This window comes from Rhamphochromis sp. 'chilingali' (genome assembly GCF_963969265.1).
Source record: "Rhamphochromis sp. 'chilingali' genome assembly, chromosome: 10".
Taxonomy (NCBI): Eukaryota; Metazoa; Chordata; class Actinopteri; order Cichliformes; family Cichlidae; genus Rhamphochromis; species Rhamphochromis sp. 'chilingali'.
The window spans coordinates 6,329,733-6,351,513 of NC_137937.1; the positions used below are offsets into that span (position 1 = coordinate 6,329,733).

Sequence of the window (21,781 nt, forward strand, 5' to 3'; positions counted from 1 at the left end):
GGACTTTGATTGGGCCATTCTAACACATGGATATGTTTTGTTTTAAACCGTTCCATTGTTGCCCTGGCTTTATGTTTAGGGTCGTTGTCCTGCTGGAAGGTGAACCACCGCCCCAGTCTCAAGTCTTTTGCAGACTCCAAGAGGTTTTCTTCCAAGATTGCCCTGTATTTGGCTCCATCCATCTTCCCATCAACTCTGACCAGCTTCCCTGTCCCCGCTGAAGAGAAGCACCCCCAGAGCATGATGCTGCCACCACCATATTTGACAGTGGGGATGGTGTGTTCAGAGTGATGTGCAGTCTTAGTTTTCCCGCCACACATAGCGTTTTGCCAAAAAGTTCCATTTTGGTCTCATCTGACCAGAGCACCTTCTTCCACATGTTTGCTGTGTCCCCCACATGGCTTGTGGCAAACTGCAAACAGGACTTGTGGTTTTTTGTTAACAATGGCTTTCTTCTTGCCACTCTTCCATAAAGGCCAACTTTGTGCAGTGCACGACTAATAGTTGTCCTATGGACAGATTCCCCCACCTGAGCTGTAGATCTGTGCAGCTCATCCAGAGTCACCATGGGCCTCTTGGCTGCATTTCTGATCAGCGCTCTCCTTGTTCGGCCTGTGAGTTTAGGTGGACGGCCTTGTCTTGGTAGGTTTACAGTTGTGCTATACTCCTTCCATTTCTGAATGATCGCTTGAACAGTGCTCCGTGGGATGTTCAAGGCTTGGGAAATCTTTTTGTAGCCTAAGCCTGCTTTAAATTTCTCAATAACTTTATCCCTGACCTGTCTGGTGTGTTCTTTGGACTTCATGGTGTTGTTGCTCCCAATATTCTCTTAGACAACCTCTGAGGCCGTCACAGAGCAGCTGTATTTGTACTGACATTAGATTACACATAGGTGCACTCTATTTAGTCATTAGCGCTCATCAGGCAACGTCTATGGGCAACTGGCTGCACTCAGACCAAAGGGGGCTCAATAATTACGCACACCCCACTTTGCAGTTATTTATTTGTAAAAAATGTTTGGAATCATGTATGATTTTTGTTCCACTTCTCACGTGTGCACCACTTTGTGTCGGTCTTTCACGTGGAATTCCAATAAAATCGATTCATGTTTGTGGCTGTAATGTGACAAAATGTGGGAAAGTTCAAGGGGGCCGAATACTTTTGCAAGCCACTGTAGCTTGTGTACTCCCCACCAGAGTGTCCCAGCAAGTTTAGAAAACAGAGTATAGTTTAGACCAGTTTCTCTACCTGACACACTCCTGTGCTCACATACAGCGTGAAGAAGAAAGTTTTAAGTATAAGAAGATATAAATGAAATAACCTGATCCGTAGCAGGTCTGGCAATTAGATAAATACAACCTCCGAGCAACCACAAAACATGACATCCTGCACCGCATCATTATTTATTTAACAAAAACAAAACCAACTAAGCTAAACCAGAGTACAGTGCAAGTAGCAACCAGGTGCTGTTAATCAAATGCACTTGATGAACTGATCCATCAGCAAGTGTGAGCACCTCTATAAAAGCAGAAGTTTGGGCACTTTGCTGATCTGGGGCATTTGGGCGTCCTATCTACAAAAAGGACTACATCTCAGTCTCATCAAGCCTAAATTATCAAAGTTTTATGACAGAGTAATTAGAAAAAAAAACAGAATTAAATGTAAGGCCATTTGTCTGACAGCTAAAACTTGACAAAAACTGGTTCATGCAACAAAACGCTGGTTTTAAGACAGCCAGCAAATCTACAACTGAATGGCTGTAAAAGAAAATAATTAAGGTGTTGCAATGGCCCAGTCAAAGCCCAGATGCTGCAGTGGGACCTCACGAGAACTACAAATGAAGCAACTACCTGCAAAGCTCAATGAACTGAAGCAATGCTGTAAAGAGGGGTGGGCAAAACAATGATGATGTGGAAATTGATACAAGTGATTCAGAAAATGATTACATCAAGTTACAAACTACTGAATCATGAAGTTTACTTCAGTCTAAACTGAAACTGACGTAGACCAAGGGTGGGTCTTTGCTGGGGTAAAAAGTATAAACGTTTTTGGTGAAAGGCACCAAGAGAAAGATGTAACCAGTCTGAACTCATATAGTTTATAGGTCATTTTACACAAACACAGAAAATTACCTCATCAAGTTTGGTTTGATCGCAGGGGAAGGAGAACGTAAAACCCAAAGGTAAAGATGCTCCTTTCATGCCCATGTATTCCAAAAAGTCAGCTATGCAGTCCACAATATGGTTGAACAGCTAGAAAAAAAACCAAACAAAAAAACAAAATTAAAAGGAATATTATAAGGTATAAGTACAAATAAGTACAAAGCATCACTTTTGCAAACATCCACAGTACTGTGCTTTGACATGGCAAGTTTTTAACCAACATTTGGCCTTAATTTAGCTCTTAATCACAAGTAGCTTCCTGTTAGTCAGTTTCAGTTGAAGCACTACCTCTTCCCCTGTGCCTTGCATGATTTCCTGTGGGATACTGTAGATCTTCTGTTGCATATCCACACTGCGTTTTGTTCCACTTCTCACTCGCACCAGAAGCACTCGAAAGCTGGAGCCTCCAAGGTCCAAAGCCAAGAAATCGCCATGTTCTGTCCAGGTATAAAAGACATTAACTCATTATATTTAAAAAAAAAAGAAAAAAGAAAAAAGAAACCTTGTGTCAAAAGCAAGCCAGAGCTTGGGGGAGGTGGGGTTAAACCTACCTGATCCGTCGGGAGTGGATCGGACATAAGTGGGAAGCATCTTGATGCTGGCCTGCTTGTGGGTTTGCTTTGACAGACCTCGGGTCATCTCCTCGCTGAATCGCCTCTTTACCTCCAGCAGCTGTTCGCGACTCAAGCGCAGCGTGTCGAGGATGTGCTGCCGGTCAGCATTTTGGTTGGCAAGTCGGAAGGCCACCGCAGTCACCATAGCTGCACCCTTCCCACTACCATCCTGTGACTGCAAAAAACGCACATCGCAGTCGGGTACAAGTCGACGAACCATTTTGTTGAGCCTCCTGGAAAACCTAGAAAAGACACACATTTGGTTAAGTCCCCATGGTTTCTGTCTTCTGTTGTTCCTTTTTCGCTTGTACACATGATACCCAAACAACTTGCTCTGTTGTGTTTTGATCTTTTTTTTTTTTTTTTTTTTTACATTGAAGCTGCTCTACACCAGACAATAATCAGGAACATCATCTATGGGCATTTCCTTCTTCAGAGATTAACATTGTGTAGCCACTTCTTATACCTGAGTATATCATGCTTATGATTTTTGCCAAGGAACACACACACACACACACACACACACACACACAGAATCATTTTTTTCATACACACTGTGCACTTTAACTGATGAACCTGGTGATATTTCCACTAGATATATTTGATCAGCAAACCTTTTAAATTTAAAATGAACATCTTTTGACCCTGTTTCGCACAAATACAATCAGCTGTGCCCATTAACGTCTTGAACACACCCTCCTTGTCAGTTAACCCCCCCCCCCCACACACACACACACACACACACACACAATGACAAGCTGTATATTTTATAGATTATCATTTTCAGTTACACTAAAAGCAGCGCATAATCAAGCCAGCTAGGAAACCTGGAAAAGGTAAGTGGCAGGCAATTCAGCTTGCAGCAATTTTCCTTTAAGAAAAAAGGGGGGCAGAAAGATAAGGACTCAGTTTAAGAGCACAATTTCTTATAGATGGATTTTTCTCTGCTATAAGTGAACTTGATGATGCTCCTTTATCATGTATACATCCTTCCAGCATTCAGTCTTTAAACTGTTTGTCTGACTTATTTATATAATCACACAGAGCAAATACAGTGGGGCAAAAGTATTTAGTCAGCCACCGATTGTGCAAGTTCCCCCACTTAAAATGATGACAGAGGTCAGTAATTTGCACCAGAGGTACACTTCAACTGTGAGAGACAGAATGTGAAAAAAAAATCCATGAATCCACATGGTAGGATTTGTAAAGAATTTATTCGTAAATCAGGGTGGAAAATAAGTATTTGGTCAATAACAAAAATACAACTCAATACTTTGTAACATAACCTTTGTTGGCAATAACAGAGGTCAAACGTTTACTATAGGTCTTTACCAGGTTTGCACACACAGTAGCTGGTATTTTGGCCCATTCCTCCATGCAGATCTTCTCGAGAGCAGTGATGTTTTGGGGCTGTCGCCGAGCAACACGGACTTTCAACTCCCGCCACAGATTTTCTATGGGGTTGAGGTCTGGAGACTGGCTAGGCCACTCCAGGACTTTCAAATGCTTCTTACGGAGCCACTCCTTTGTTGCCCGGGCGGTGTGTTTTGGATCATTGTCATGTTGGAAGACCCAGCCTCGTTTCATCTTCAAAGTTCTCACTGATGGAAGGAGGTTTTGGCTCAAAATCTCACGATACATGGCCCCATTCATTCTGTCCTTAACACGGATCAGTCGTCCTGTCCCCTTGGCAGAAAAACAGCCCCATAGCATGATGTTTCCACCCCCATGCTTCACAGTAGGTATGGTGTTCTTGGGATGCAACTCAGTATTCTTCTTCCTCCAAACACGACGAGTTGAGTTTATACCAAAAAGTTCTACTTTGGTTTCATCTGACCACATGACATTCTCCCAATCCTCTGCTGTATCATCCATGTGCTCTCTGGCAAACTTCAGACGGGCCTGGACATGCACTGGCTTCAGCAGCGGAACACGTCTGGCACTGCGGGATTTGATTCCCTGCCGTTGTAGTGTGTTACTGATGGTGACCTTTGTTACTTTGGTCCCAGCTCTCTGCAGGTCATTCACCAGGTCCCCCCGTGTGGTTCTGGGATCTTTGCTCACCGTTCTCATGATCATTTTGACCCCACGGGATGAGATCTTGCGTGGAGCCCCAGATCGAGGGAGATTATCAGTGGTCTTGTATGTCTTCCATTTTCTGATGATTGCTCCCACAGTTGATTTTTTCACACCAAGCTGCTTGCCTATTGTAGATTCACTCTTCCCAGTCTGGTGCAGGTCTACAATACTTTTCCTGGTGTCCTTCGAAAGCTCTTTGGTCTTGGCCATGGCGGAGTTTGGAGTCTGACTGTTTGAGGCTGTGGACAGGTGTCTTTTATACAGATGATGAGTTCAAACAGGTAACGAGTGGGGGACAGAAAAGCTTCTTACAGAAGACGTTACAGGTCTGTGAGAGCCAGAGATTTTCCTTGTTTGAGGTGACCAAATACTTATTTTCCACCCTGATTTACGAATAAATTCTTTACAAATCCTACCATGTGAATTCATGGATTTTTTTTTCACATTCTGTCTCTCACAGTTGAAGTGTACCTCTGGTGCAAATTACTGACCTCTGTCATCATTTTAAGTGGGGGAACTTGCACAATCGGTGGCTGACTAAATACTTTTTTGCCCCACTGTATGTGGCTGTTCACTGAGATCACCTCCCTGAGACTTGCCTTTATGCTCTTATATTCTTTGTCTCAGGGACATGCAGGCACACAGAATGAGTAGTAAAAATGTGATTTGAAGTGACAAACACAGCCACAGTCACTCCACAGCTACAGTAAAAGGTGCCAGTGACACAGATCAAAGTCATGAATGTGTTGGCGAGACCAACATAACAGAAGTGATTCACTTACTCTGGATGATTCTTGTAAACAGAGCCATCCACTCCAATAGTGACACGCAACTTCTCAGCAGCTTTGTTATCCCGGATCTGTCGCAGCACTGATGCTAGAGAGGAAGCGCACAGGTGTGCGGCCCGTGTGGATACAATCTGACACACCCTCCGAGTTGCTATGCAGTCCTCAACCGACGGGTCCAGCCCCAGGCCACGAAGTATCTTCTCAGCACTAGCAATACCTTCCTCATCTCTGCAGGAAGGAAAGTGAAGAAATTAATGTGAAGAATAGAAGAAGAGCTTGAGGACAGAATTCTTACCCTCCCCCATAAAAACGTCGTTTTATTTTAAGTACGTGCCAAGTGTTTTTTAAAAGGGCAAGACATTTTTAACACAGCTGTTCCAAACAGCCTAGATTATTATAGATGCTCACATTATTTTACTTTGCATACGGAAACATAATGATTTCACAAAAAAACAAAAACTAACAGCTTCAAAATTATTAGCCTCCATGCTAATAGCTAGTTGCATATACAACTACATATTTCCTTTGCAAATCTTTTAAGCTCCTCCACATTTTATGTTTTTCTGGCATGGATCTTAGTCTTTAGTTCATCCCACAGATTTTCAATTTTGATTCAGCTCAGGGCTTTATGTAGGCCAGTCAGGAAGAGTCACTTTGTTTGTCTGGAGGTAGTTCTCCAACAGGAGAGATGTGTGTTTTGGGTTGTGGTGTTTGGAGACAAAGGGAGGATCTCAGCTTTGGTGCTCGCTGCTACAGGTTTGTTTTTTCCAAAATCTGCAGATATCCTTCTTCATGATTCCTTCCACCTTGATGAGATTCTCAGTTCCAGACAAACGAAACAATCACAAGCATAACACTCCCACCATCGTGTTTCAGTGTGGGGAAGGTGTTCTTTGGGTTGTACGCCTCTTCCTTCTCTATCCTCAACCTTCACAGCACATTTTTAATTACTAGCATATAATCTCTGCCCACTGCTTTTGAACATTCAAACTCAGAATTTAACTTATTAATGAAGACCTATTAATAGATTATTTACCAGAAAGCAATAAAGGAATAATAAACTTTCAGGAAATGGACTGTGCGTTCTGTGAGATGGTCTGGGTTTCTCTTCCCTGCATGCTGTACTTCTACTTTGCTGTTGGGGAAGATTTCTGTTCAAGAATCTTTGAAAGACCCACTAAACATGTATTTGGTGTTAAACATCACTTGTTCACCTCTTTAGCTATAAATAACTAATATTTTGACTCAATCCACCCAAAAAATAAACATAAAAATAAAAAATCTAGCAAATCAGGAGCGATGGCAATTATATGCAAATAGAGCCATGTGAGGACGTTTACACAAGACTTTATGCAGTTCACCCCATTATTTAGTGATGTCTGAAACAACTTTCAGCCACAATAACTTGAAGCAGGGTTCCACAGTTAAACAAATTATAATCTCAAGTTTGGCTTCCTACAATTAAATGAATATGAGTGATCATGCATTAAAATGTATATAAAGTAATGCCCTGTTGATTTCATTTTGTTGAAAGTTTTGGTGAATAAGAAGGACTACTTTGATACAAATATGTGAACAGATGTGAAAGGAGTGTGAATTATAATATTATTGTTCACTAAATACTCGTGATTGTCATTTTGGCCCTAACTTGAATTAATTGTGTTGTGTGTGACTTTATCACTCTCTCTTGTCATTGTGTCATTTTGGCTCTTCTTTAAAATGTTGCTTCAGTTCATTGCAGTGTGGGAGCACTCATTTATGCAACACTTTCTTAGCGTCTTGATGCATTCTCAATCATCCAGGAAAGTAAATCTCCAAAAGTTGATTCTGTTCATCTGGACGTAGCGTTTTGTGGGAGAAACGTTTCGTCACTCATCCAAGTGACTTCTTCAGTCTCAGCTGACTGCAGGTTTGCCCAATCTTATAAACAGTACATTTTGCAGTACAGTAAATTTGAATACATTTGCATAATGACATTATGCAAACGTACTGTTTATAAGATTGGGGAACCTGCAGTCAGCCGAGACTGAAGAAGTCACTTGGATGAGTGACGAAACGTTTCTCCCACAAAACGCTACGTCCAGATGAACAGAATCAACTTTTGGAGATTTACTTTCTTTCAGTCAGATTTACAGAATTTCAGTCAGGCTGAGGTCTGGGCCATTACAACACCTTGATTCTTTGCCTTTTTCACCATTCTGTTAGAGATTTTTTGCTGTGATTGGGCTCCTGTTGCATGAATGAGTTTCATCCGAATGGTGAATGGACTGGTTATTATCTATCCATCCATCCATCCATTCGCTTCCGCTTATCCTTTTCAGGGTCGCGGGGGGTGCTGGAGCCTATCCCAGCTGTCATAGGGCGAGAGGCAGGGTACACCCTGGACAGGTCACCAGTCTGTCACAGGGCCAACACACAGGGACAGACAACCATTCACACTCACTCGCACATTCACACCTAGTGGCAATTTGTATTATCCAATTAACCTATCCCCACAAGCTGCATATCTTTGGACGGTGGGAGGAAGCCGGAGTACCCGGAGAGAACCCACGCAGTCACGGGGAGAACATGCAAACTCCACACAGAAAGACCCCGGCCTGATGGTGGAATTGAACTCAGGACCTTCTTGCTGTGAGGCAACAGTGCTAACCACCATGCCACCGTGCTGCCCCTGGTTATTATCTACTGCTTATATAATGCATACATTCACACTCCGATGCATCGGAGAGCAATTTGGAGTTTGTGATGCAGAAGGCAGGATGCAGTCAGGGATCGAACCATCAACCTTCCAATTAGTACATGACCTGCTCTACCTCCTGACTACAGCCAGCCCACCCAACCTATGCAACTTTAAAAACGTCAGCAGTGTTGCCATGTTATTTTTAGACTGACGTCCAATGGAGCTATAATTGTTCAGCCTTTTTTTTGTGCTGTCATGAACTTTAACATTTAACAGACTAATTCAGGTCTGCAGAGTGTCAGATGTAGCTCTTGGTTGTTCGGCAGTTTCGATGAGCATCTTAATTCCTGGCATAGCTCGTTGCTACTAACATAATGTTCAACAGGTTTGCACTTAATCCGCCATCTGAGAGATATCACAGAATGCAGTGTCAAGGTGCAGATGTGCACACACACACACAAAGAAAAACTAACTTGTCATTCTCGATTGCATAGATGTGGCTGGTACTGAAGTGTCCGGTGGTGAGGAGCTCTGACGTAGTCTTGCCCTGAAACAGCAGCTGTGATCTGGCCATCTTTACCAAGATGAGACGTACCAGTTCCCCCATGTACATCCCACTAATCATCTTCTCAAACCTGCATGCAACATGAAAAAAAGAGAAGCAAAACAATGTGATATACATATATTTATAAAATATGATGAGCTCTATTTATGTACATCTACACACAGTGTTGGGGAGTAACGGAACACATGTACCGCCGTTACGTATTTAACATACAAAATATGAGTAACTGTATTCTGTTACAGTTACCGTTTAAAAAGGTGGTATTTAGAATACAGTTACTTTGCTGAAATTAAGGGATTACATGGCGGTATTTTCCTGTTTCATATGTTCGGCTATGCTCTCTCTATTTTTGGTTTCCACGCCCCAAACAAAACACGCATTAAGAGGCTCTAATGCCTGTGTCTCAATCTCGCGGCCCATGTCACCCCTACTTGCGGCCCGCATAATGACGTAAAGAAATATTTTAAAAAATGATTCACAAAAATGATTTAATATGCAGGCAGAGTGTTACAGGCATAGCCCTAAAGAATGTAGCCTCATGGGCAGTGTAGTCTGTGCTGCACGGAGAATGCACTGCCATACCCGTTATGTGTCTGTGAGCGTGAGGAGGGAGAAAAAGGAGAGTGGAAAAGTACAAGTTGTCACCGAGCAGAAACGGGAGCTGGAAGCATGTAAATATAATAATAACCACTGCAGCCAAAAAGAGAGCCTGACGAGCCCAGTTGTGAGTAAGCTATTAAGACTCGACTGTACACTGTGTTCGTGTTTTCCTCAGAAACAAAAAGTTCCGTTGGAGCAGTCTTTCAACGCCTCTCTCTGTCTCTCGCTAGCAAACTTGAACCACACAATAAAGTAAAGCTAGTTTTCAGCTACGAGCCCGACACGGAACCCGACGTAATAGCCAGAGGTCCCTTTACTACGGTTTGGAGCCGCGGACCTGTTTTATATACGAGATCACTGCAAAAGGTGCAGCCTTACCTAATGTCCACCTTACTGTTACTCATTTTATATTAAGATTTAAACATCTAGTTGGTATTGGTATGGCGAGTAACCTTCAGTAATAGTAATAAATCACACAGCAATCATACAGGTCTCTCTTGGAAATGAGATTTTTAATCTCAATGAGATTTTTTTACCTGGATAAATAAAGGATTAATAAAGCAATAGTACATTCATGTAGTTGTAAAAAAGCATGATAATATATTAAGTAATCCAAAGTATTCAGAATACATTACTCTCATTGAGTAAGCAGCACATAACAAAGCTGTTCCCAAATTAAATGCTGAGGTAAACTGCCTTTCCAGCAGAGTATTATTTTTATGTTTTTAGACAAACAAATAACAATGTTTGACAAGTGTGAGACAGTCAGAACTACAAAGATTTTAATAAATAAACTGTCAAAAGTTTGATTTTTGTTTTAGAATTACATGGTAATAATGATCCACCAATTAGGCATTAAAGTCATTCGTTGAAGTATATAAACTGTTTAATCTCTCTGTGACGCACTGCATGCTTTATTGTGACTGGAAATTAAGGTCACGCAAACTTAAATCCGTCACCTAACTCTATTAAACCCTGTCTGGGCCCAGACCTCTTATTGAGGTTTCTCATGTGATATCAAGAGCTGTCCACTATACTGGATGTGATACAACCACTGGTTGCTAGGGAAAAATGTGCTTTTCTGACAGGTTGCCAATGGTTCCTGCAGGTTGATGGCTGTCGCTGGGTGAAATCAGTTGCAAAGAAGGTGCTGCACCAAAAACCTCCCTGCAGGTCACCTTTAGTTTTTCATGTTTGTCTGCAAATACTCCAACAACTAGCCAAGCAGCAGTAAAACTTAAAGAAACATAAACCAGAAATAGTTAGCTGTGCCTTTTGAAATTTGCCGGCTGCAGTGCTGAAGGGCTCCATTTCCAGTTTGCATCGCATTTTTCATTTTCACTGATACTCTGAAAGCAGCTGGCCAGTATTAGCAGAGCCGAATATTCATTTTTCCCTCACGACCGGTGGTTGCCAGATGGTCATGGACCAATCTCTAGGCCTGTGTGACTGAAGCCTTATTCACTTGAACCTACATGATTGTCACATGTCCACATGTCTGCAAAACCGCAAATGTTCCAGGACATACTGACTTTTTTGACAGAACTCTGAATTAGTATATGAAAAAGGTTATTTACATAATATCAGCAACAACATCAACAAAGGTGAAGCAGTCAGACAAAGTATTTCAATATGCCCACATGAATGGAAATCAGAGAGAGTCGCTTCTAATTCAAACCCGCCTGCCTGTGAAGCCACCAGCGTGGGATGTTTTATCTAATACCAAGTCGTGTGAGAACAAACACACTCACAGCTGCTTGCCAGGGTTGAATGAGCCTGCGTCCAGCTCCCGGTCAATGTCAGTGCGTAGGTCCTCCAGGGCCCCGTCGTCCCCAAAAGCACCCCACTCAGTATTTACACACATCCGCCCCTCGTCACCATCCAGAACACCAATGTTCCTCATCTGCTCCATGTAGCAAGCGTTGGTCCCCGTTCCTTGAGAAAAGAGATTTCACTGCAACAACTCTGTCAGTAACTATATAACGACTAACTGAGAGGTCGGCTGGGCTTAGTGGGCACATTTAAGATTACACTTACAAGATGAGTGTGAAAGCACCTGTGCTCACTTCTCTCCTCTAGTTTGTATATATTTTTACAATACAAGTTACAAATATAATACTATAACAATAATATCACACTTTGCAGCAGAAACTGCATCTGAATGAAATCCATTAAAGGAAAAATTAAATAGAGATGAATAAGAAACTTCAGCAGGGAAATTTCTTTTTTTGAGTGCAACAGTGAGGTGCCACATGTTCTGGCCTTCAGCATTAAAAGATTTTTTTTTCATGAACATCGATATTTTTACCCAAGAAGAAAACAGATGGAGCAGTTCATCCATTAGGATGCAGTTTAATGGGTGTTACATCACTGTTGTGTGGTAGAAGTCTCACTGAGCCTCATAATCCATTTATAGTCACTGTTACATTAGACTTACCTACAATGAGGCCAACTTCACAGTGACGGTCATCAAAGCCACAGGTCATCATGGTTCCCACTGTGTCATTGACCACAGACACAATGTCAATGTCAAAGTCCTGCAATGAGAATCTGTTTATTAAAACAAGCTTTCATTTGAATTCACTACTTCTTGCATCACAGTATTTTGGATTTACTTCAGCACTTCATTTTGTTTAATTTACTACACTGAAATCAATCTTTAAGTTTTTATGAGGACATTATGCAGGTGTTTTATCTAAACGTGTTTTCTTGCTGAGGTTTGCTGAGGACATTTGTTTAGTTATTGTGGATGACCTTCCATACTTATAGCTGGAAGTATCATTGATATCTTTAATAGGCACAATGCAGCAGCTCATGCTGTCATTACCCCAGGTCACCTGCACAAGACGCATGTAGTGTTAGCCTGCACAAAAAGATCTTTTCTTCCAAGTTATTAGAGCCTGAGCATTCACATTGCGAAGGCTCTATTGTATCTGCTCCATTTATTTAATATCAGTCCTCCCTTAGAGTACACGATTTGCATACGAGCTCCAACCAGGATGCTCTTTGGCACTGTGTGTTCACGTAGAAACCAAAGCAAACTCTCACATTGTACCATTTGTACTTTTTTACCATTTGCTGCTCCAAAAGAGCCAGTGTGAATTACTTGTAAGTTTGTTGTCAACAGACACTAAATATCTTGTTTGAGGTGAGCCAAGCCTCGCGTATACTCAGAATTCACCATAAACTCTAGTTTTGGCACTGGGTTCAGTCCTTACTCCTTTTCCCCATGTATGCATGCTCATGAAGATGATTCATAAAGCCCCTGGATACATGAAAATTATCAACTTGCATGGACATGTTTGCATTGTGGCAGATGTATAGCAGAACAAGTCAGGCTGGTGGTTTGCATTTGTCTACTCATGTTGTTCTGAGTCTTTCCAATACTTCAGCCAGCTTACTGAAGAAATTAGAAAGGCTTTGAGAAGTGATGGTTGATCTGCTCATCTGCTCTGTTATATGCTCTTCATCATCCAACCAATGACAAGGAGTCAGTGGTTGAATGATTTTGACCACTGCCAAGATGGGCATGCTTCTTCTTGACTTGTGGGATTTAACGATTAGAACGATTTGGTCATGAAACAGTGGAGTAAAACGAGCACGCTTGCCTTGTGGTGTCAGGCGTGTTTTGAGATCATGTTGCAAAGTTTCCTCACACTATAATCAGACAGGATGAGAGAAACAACACCTCTACACTGAGTTTCTCATGTGTGCCCAAGTCTATCTTTTCCTGCAGGTTGAGGAATAAGCACTGATGAACCACATTATTAGGTACACCTGTTCAAACTCCTGTTAATGCAAATATTCAGTGTGCCAACGATGCTAATGTATTAGCTGCTTAACCATAGCATAGTTGTGCCAGGCTGACTGGTCAGAGGTTACAGTTTACACAGCAAAGCTTAAAATCTGATATATTGTCTAATGGTTTGGGTTTTTTCCCGGGACATGAAACATAAAAAGATTTTTCTACTATGTGTTACGTGTAATTATTTAGCAGTCCTCACTTAATTAGTGAATTAATTACATCTACAGCAGTGTTTCCCAACCACTGTGCTGCGGCAAATAGGATTGCCGTGAGAAATGATCAGGTGTGCTGTGGAAGATTATCTGGTTCCACCTGATTAGTACACCGAGCGGCTGGTGTGAGTCACGGGCAGAACAACTACAATGTCTTCCACTAGAGGGCAGTACAACGACCTGCTCTAATTAATCGGTTGCCAACTGCCAGTAAAACAGAAGAAGAAGAAGAAGAAGACAAAGAAGAAATTGCATAAAGTCACACTGTGAGTGAGACAACGCAGCGTGTAATAGCAATAAATAAATATTTGAAAAGAAAAAGTAGTCATTCTGACCTGGTCCTGGAGAAAATTCAGACCCAGATGAAGGCCCTAGCATGAGTAGTGGTCAGATGAAAGCAAAAAAGGTATACTGGGGACAAAGCAAGCCAATTCCACTATCCCTGGTGCGCAGGGAAAAATGATCAATATGCTTTTTGTGACATTTTTGTTTGGTGGTGTGCCATGTGATTTTTCTAATGTGAAATATGTGCTGTGGCTCCAAAAGGTTGAGAAACACTGATCTACAGCAGTGGTCCCCATGCATTTTAGCACCACGGACCAGTTTATGTCCGATAATATTTTCACGGACCGGACTTTAAGGCGTTGCGGATAAATACAACAACAACAAAAAAACAAAAAAAAAAAAACAAACCGGTACCGGTACCGAAAAACAAAGATTTCTTCATAACACACGGGCAAAGATCCAGGGAAACAGAGCTAACGATAAATATGATTTAAAAACATAAATAAATAACGTTAAAAACCCTGAAAACCATACATTTCACACCCGAGCCTCAACTCTTGCAGCCCGGTAATAAACGACTCACGGACCAGTGGTTGGGGACCACTGATCTACAGTATATCTGTCTCAACTTTCTGTTGTATTCCTGCTGTTTCAAAAATGATACAAACAGGAACGCTGCACAGTGCCCTCTGGTGGACAAAGTATGAAAAACCAACATTCATAACATGGTTGAAGGGTGTTTCTCCCATCTTGTCCTTACAACCTTTCATAAAGAGTTGTAAATGAGTTTAAAGAAGGGTGGAGTTTTCTGCTCTACACACTGTGGGCCTCTTGTTACTTGCTAGTTAAACTTCCTTTAAACACCACAGTAGCTGAGGTATTGTTGCTGATCCCTGATCCATCCCTGTATGAACACAGTATGCCCACCTTCTGATGGCTGCTTCCCACACATTAACATGTCATGTTTCAAAGCTCAGATCATCCTAAATTCGTTTTCTTGAATATGACACTGATTTCACTGTACCCAAATGGCCTCCACAGTCGCAGATCTCAATCGAATAGAGTAACTATGGGAATGCAGGAGAACAGAACTTTGCATTACAGATATGTAGCCGGGAAATCTGGAGAAACTGTGATGATATCACGGGAGTGCAGACCAAAATGTTTCCTGACGATTGCTGAATCTATGCCATCAAGAATTAAGTTCTGAAAGCAAAAGGACGTCCAAACTAGTACTACTAAGGTGTGCCTAACACAGTGGCAAGCCAGTGAATGTAACTGCAGCTACACTTAATTAGCACTGTTTCAATACCTTTCCAAATGTTCAAGTGTTTATAAATTTGGATAATTACCCCTCTTTTCTTGATGGATTTTCTCAGAAGGCTGACCACGTCCTGTCCTTCCACCCCACTTGACCTGAAGCCTTTAGTCCAAGACATCAAAACAGCCTGCAGATGGAAAAAAACAACAACAGGACAAGTCAATTAAAAAATAATTTCATGATATATTGCTCAGAGTTGTTACACACCTCATCAACTCACAGAATGCTTGAGTGAATCAACCAAGTGATTTACAAATCACCTAAAATCTGAAACATACTTCACCACTGGCTGTAAGAGTCCCCAACTCAGGTGGCAACGCACACTGTGTTAATAATAACTGAACCTGACAACGACTAAATGCTAACTCTTCCCTGTAAAATATGGACATTTAAAACAGCAAAGTAAATAAACAGCCGGTGGTAATTACTCTATAAATCAAAGATAAACATTTATCTTTTTATAAAGTTCCACAACACAGCCTGGTCTGGGACATGAAAGCTGCTCATTCTAACCAGCATTCATTCAGAGAAAAATTAATGAGTATTATCAATAAGAAATTTCAAGCTGGAAGGATTATATTCAGCCCAGAGAGAGTCCACCATGAAGACTTTTAAAATATGTTCACAGTCCAAGCTGATGATGGATCAGTTTGATTTGTGTTGAGGTCATGTGTGAACATGACAGTGAACATGTTACCTCAGGTGACACATTCAGAGCAGGGCTGTGTGCATCACAGGCAAAAGGAGACTGTGACCTTTCTATTGATGGCATGATTTCAGATTTTGAACTCAGCACAACACTGTGAAACTTCGTGTTTCCCATTTATTTTTTTATCTGTTAGTCATCAAGTACAAACTACAGACGAATACGAAACAGGAAAGGTCACTCAGCAACTGGCAGCTAGTAATAGAAAAAAAGCCAGAGTAATTATCTGCTAACTAATAATTTCTCTTTTAAAATGTATGAACTTTGTAAATCTTGTAAAAAAATTAATAAAATGAAATGAAAAACAGAAGACTGAATGCCTCCTCTGTCTGCTGTAACCAGTTTTACTGCATATTTTTAAAACAGCCACAAAAACTTGTGACCATCTTCACTGTAAAAACAGGTTTGTACATCAAATCTAAAATAATATAACAGACAGCATTAAAGTACCAAGTCTCAGCTGTAATATATGCAAAACTGTGTCTGAAAGTACTGGAACAGTTTGGTCACTAAAACCTTAGGAAGCTGCGTGTCGTTTCAACATATGTTTATGGACAAAGGTGCTCACCTGTGGGTTCAAGCTGAGTGAGTGTTGGATATTAGGCTGTGGTGGAGTTATCTGTCAATTTGAGAAGTGTAAAAAAAAAAAAAAAGTAAAAATGTGAAGAACAAATTGTCTAAAAAAATGTAAAAAAATTTATAAATAAATAAAAACAAATAAAAACCAAGAAAAAAAAAGAAAAATCTACAAGAAACATCAGTTTGTGTCATCTGTTGCACAAGGGTGCACAGACAAAGTAGAAAATAGCAAAAAGCTGAGGAAGTCTTCTCCATGGTGGACAAAAAAAAAACCCAAAAAAAAAAAAAAAACCTTTTGAGTACACGGGGGGAAAAAAGCTCCTGAAGATGTACACTTAGGGCCAATTTACAAAAACATCCACCCTCCATAAACCGAATTTCTACTGATGAATTAAAATGAGCTTCCTTTAAAAAGATGGAAAGAGAAAAAACTGAATTGAAGGGGAAAAAAGTCTCATAACCCAAACCATTATTTTAAGTATAGAAGTGGTTTTGGAAAAGCATAGGAGGTTGGCTGTATGTCAAATTAGAACTGTGATATTGTCATTTATTGAATATTTCACTGCTGATGGAAGCAACAGGTAAAATGCACAATGACACAAAAGCATCGTGCGTGCTAAGAATCAGCTAGATTCTTTAAATATTATACAATTAAGCATTAAAAACATGTGGCCAGAGCAAACAAAGGGCTTTTTAGCATGATTGCTTTAAATTGCAGCACTTGCTGCTCAATTTAGAAACAAGGATGGAAACTCCAATATCAGTAAATGTTGAAGATGTTTGCAACTTATTGAGTGAAGTGAGCTGTCATAATAATGGCAAATGTGTTGTGTTAAAACTGTTACATATATCACACAGCTGTTCCCTTACTTACACAAACTGAGACTTGGCACTTTAATGTAGTAAAATAAAGAAATAAATCAACAAGAACACAAAGAGCAAGTGTCCAGATACTCACAGACTGGACCGCATCACTTTTTGCACAGGAAAAGAAGAGTTAGAAAGAATGCCAACGTAATAACCCAAGAAAAACAGCAGTGTGATGAAGCCCTCACTGACTGCTGCAAGTAAAAGCTGACAGCAGAGGACCATTAGAGAAACTTCACGCTATTTTCAATACCCTGAAAGAACAAAAAATAAAGGCCCAGTTCATGCAACAGCAGAGCAATGCTGCTCTCCGCATCCCCTTCTTCGTCCAGACAAGAAAGGTTATCAGATGACCAACCAAGCGTACAGACAAGACGTTTCTAAAAACCAGATATCTCCCTGCTACAGATAGGAGCCACAGATCTGGAAAGGCAACACTTTAAAGGAGATATCTAGGGGTGACCGTGGCTCAGGGGATTGGGAAGTTCTGTAACCGGAAGGTTGCCGGTTCGATCCCCCTGCTCTCTGGTCGTTGTGGCCAGAGGGGCCGATGGCGCAATATGGCAGCCTCGCTTCTGTCAGTCTGCCCCAGGTGTGGCTAAAACTGTAGCTTGCCTCCACCAGTGTGTGAATGTGAGAGTGAATGAATAGTGGAATTGTAAAGCGCTTTGGGTGCCTAGAAAAGCGCTATATAAATGCTAGATTTGGCACGATACCACTTTTTTATGTCCGATACCGATATCATAAATTTGGATATCTGCCGATACCGATATGAATCCGATATAGTGTGTTTTTTAATCATTTAAAACTTTTTTTTTTATATCTTGCTGCTTTTTGTATAAGTTAATACTCAAGTTAAAAAAAACAAAACAAAAACACTAAAGCTATTCTGTTATACCTGTATGCAAAAAATACACTGCACCCAAAATATTTCATAGTTCAGCAAAACTGATCAATCTAATAAACTTAAACCTACACCATCCTCCCTATTCTGGTATTTTAAAGAGTACTTAGCAGAAATATTAAGCAACCTAACCAATAGGGTTTTAAAACTCCCAGCAAAAAAAAAAAAAAAAGGGGGAACCCACCTCATGATGCTTAATCGACGTAATCAACTTTAATTTGATGCAGTGTGAAAAAAAAAAATGCACAGAAATCAATTATTTTTCAAGAATAATTAAATAGATTCAACATCTTTCTTCAACAGAATTGCAGACTGCACAGATGGTACCTTCCCAAAGGAAAAAGTACTATAGCTTACTAGGGTATATTAGACTTAACAGTTACTATATACAGTAATGGACTTCTATATATTTTACATCAAATTAAAACTTTGGGTGTAAGATTCAGATAATTATTTATTAAAAGCTAGACATTTTAAATGAGAATAAGAAAGAAAAGTATGTTTCTGTGCCCCCTTTTCCCTGTTCATGGCCTATCGGCCCCCCTGGCTAAACTTTGCTAGATCCGCCCCTGCACAGTTACCAGCCGTCAGCTACATAGAAAAAGATCCTGGTGTAGAAAGTAATATTAAATGAATTCTAACAACAGCTTATCAAGGTTAAGCGTGCTGCTGTTGTTCAGCCACTGGTTTCCTCTTTCTGGAGCGAAGTGGGCCAAAAACAAACAAGAGAGACGGACTCTCGACAGAAAAGCCGATCAGCTGATCATTAATCAGTTTCACGATTGAAGTAGCAGCAAGAAGAGGCAGTCGCTCCATATATCGGTTGTTTAGCTTAACGTGGGAATGCTTTACAAACATTCAGAGATGAACTTACACACTTGCTTTACTTCTCTGTGGGATAACTTCATCGGAGATGAAATGCTGGTTTGGTAGGGAGGCTACAAATACACACAGCCGCTCTATCACGTGACCACACTGCTCAGATGTGCTACAGTTATGAGCCGAGTTACGCCGTGTTGCAAGTTTTGTGAGGTGCTTTTTTGATATTTAATGGATCGATTACATTTTTTATTTCTCTCCGATATCCGATCCAGTAATTTACGTCAGTATCGGACCGATACGATACGTAATATTGGATCGGTCCATCTCTAATAAATGCAATCCATTAATCCATTAATATATCTGCTACCATACTTTAGATATAAAGTATGGTAGCAGTTTGAACTTCTGAAGAGGTCAAAAACAAAAATCTGACTCATTCAGAAACAACTAAAATGCCAAACTTGAAATGGTAACAGTAATTGTGTTATTTTATCATTAATTTATTTTAAACAATTTCAACTCTTTATATATCTAAACACAGAAAAAAAAGAGTTCTACTTAAACAGAAATACAAGAAAGAAATTAACTGAATTGAATCTTTATTGAAATCCATCCAAATCTGTGATTTGAGGGCAGAACTTTTAAATCACTCACCTCATCCAACTTAGTCTGCTGGCAGGGAAACGAGAAGGTGAAGCCCAGAGGAAGCTTTTTGTCCTTCATGCCCATCTTGTCCAGATAGTTAGCCAGACAAGCAGCTATGTGGTCAAAAAACTACAAGAGAAGAAAGGTCAATTTTCTTATTAACTGCAAGATAAAAAATTGCATCTTTAATTTTCCATACATGTGTGCATTGTTCATCCAACTAGCAATGCTGCTGGTGTAACGAACCATGTGATACATTATTACGAGTCCTGAAGCCGTTTAAATCCTACTAACATCACTATACATCACTTCATCACATCTTTGCTATGGCAATTGTAAACAACATCTCAACTCAGGCATGCAATAAAGAAAGCTTTCAAAGGACTTTACAGTTCAACACCTTGAATTAAGTAGCTTGTAGAAGCACAAGTAGGAGCAATAAGCTGAAGTAATAGTTTCCTGTGTGACTTTATCAACATTTTTGTGGAGGAATTTCGTCCCACTCTACTTTACATTGGCATTCCTTTATGCACAGCTCAAGACTACAGTTTGGTCCATTTCAAAACCTTGACTCTTTTTCAGGCATTTTGTTGGAAATTTCCAGCTGTTTGTGGGATCATTGTCCTGCTGCAAGTTTCAGCCGAGCTTTAGCTGTCAGACAGATGGCCTCACTTTTGACTCTTGAATACTTTGGTATACGGAGGAGTTCATGGCTAACTCAATGACTGGAAAGTGCCCAGGTCCTGTTGCTGCAAAACAAGCCCACATCAAGCCCAATGCTTGACAGTGGTATAATGGTGTTATTGCTGATATGTCTGGTTTTTGCCAAACGTGGCACTGTGTATTATGGCAGAACTTCTCCTTTTTTGTTTTCATCGGACCAAAGGACATTGCTACGCATTTACAAATACCTGCATGGAAAAGTTCTTAATCTGCACAAAAAATGGCTTAACACGCAAAACCACTGTGAGATTTTGACAAGTGAGCAACATCCAATTTTGCTCTTGCAACCATGTTAAACTCATTCTAATACAACAGCTTTGTGTTTGTTGCCTGCAGTCTGCATCATTTTAAAGACTTTTGTTCAAATTTCCTAAAGAAAAACACATCCATTCATTTGTTTGTACACATAGTTAGAGGCACTTTTAAATGTAATCATAAAGTACAAACAAATCCAGGTACAAGTATATTTATAAACACCAGGTTTATTTATGATTTATCTACAGTTTTGTGCGAACACACATGAGTAAATATGTTTTATTGCTCCATGTTTGTTTTAAACAGAAGAGCTTTTCTACTGATAATCTTTCCAAAGAAGTCATACTTGTTCAGTCTTTTTCTAACTGTACTGACACAAACTTTAACATTTAACATGCTAAATGAGCCCTGCAGAGTCTGGCATGTAGCTCTTAATAAACAGTGGCATGAATCTGCTAGGAAACCCACTCCTGGGAAGATTGTGGCCCTGTGTTAACACACACCTGGTTCCTCCACAGCAGAAAATTCTCAAAACTTCTGCTTTTATGGAGAAACAATTAAATAAGCACATTTGATTGGTTTGCAGTAATGCTCTCCTTTAATGCTCAGTAGTATGATGTTAAATGCAAAGCAAAATTACACAACATTAAAATAAAACGCGAGGATTTTTTTGTCACTCTAAAACAAACAAAGGATAATTATACATGCCTAACTGTTATTGCAATATTATTAAGTTCAGTTCAGTTCAGTTTATTTTTATTTCAAACATTTCAAACATGTGCCTTCACAATCATTACAAAATATCATTCCATTATTTGTTTGAAAAGGAGTAGGCTGAAGTATTTACTTATTTGTCCCTACCCCCTCAAGTTATTTATAAACCAAGCATTTGATCTCTTTCATGCACTGAGTTCAGTTCAACAGTCTTAAAAGAGCGACACTGAGGTTGTTAATTAGTGTGTTGTTTTGGTTTTCATGTTGAGCTACATCAGTGGTTCCCAAACTTTTTTGCTAGGCACCCCTTTGTTTTACAAGAAAAAATGGCTTTGGCTTAGAATGAAGTTGGTTTGGAAACATATTCAGCTATGCTTGATCTCCTGCTTTGCGTTTGTGTAGGCGCCCCGTGCTAGCAGTGTCCAAGCGTTGTTTTTGTTTTTTTCTGCTGTGGC

General features: G+C 40.3%; 1 protein-coding gene across 1 annotated transcript in view; it reads right to left on the bottom strand.

Annotated features, from left to right (window-relative positions):
* Positions 1-21,781, bottom strand: part of hk2 (hexokinase 2) — a 43,763-nt gene that overhangs the window by 12,392 nt on the left and 9,590 nt on the right. The window contains exons 4-12 of the mRNA XM_080895119.1: positions 19,644-19,763; positions 15,143-15,238; positions 11,926-12,025; positions 11,240-11,423; positions 8,797-8,958; positions 5,638-5,871; positions 2,714-3,018; positions 2,451-2,599; positions 2,133-2,252 (exon numbers count right to left, since the gene is read on the bottom strand). Coding sequence (XP_080751245.1) covers positions 2,133-2,252; positions 2,451-2,599; positions 2,714-3,018; positions 5,638-5,871; positions 8,797-8,958; positions 11,240-11,423; positions 11,926-12,025; positions 15,143-15,238; positions 19,644-19,763 — 1,470 coding nt within the window. The remainder of the gene's footprint in view (positions 1-2,132; positions 2,253-2,450; positions 2,600-2,713; positions 3,019-5,637; positions 5,872-8,796; positions 8,959-11,239; positions 11,424-11,925; positions 12,026-15,142; positions 15,239-19,643; positions 19,764-21,781) is intronic.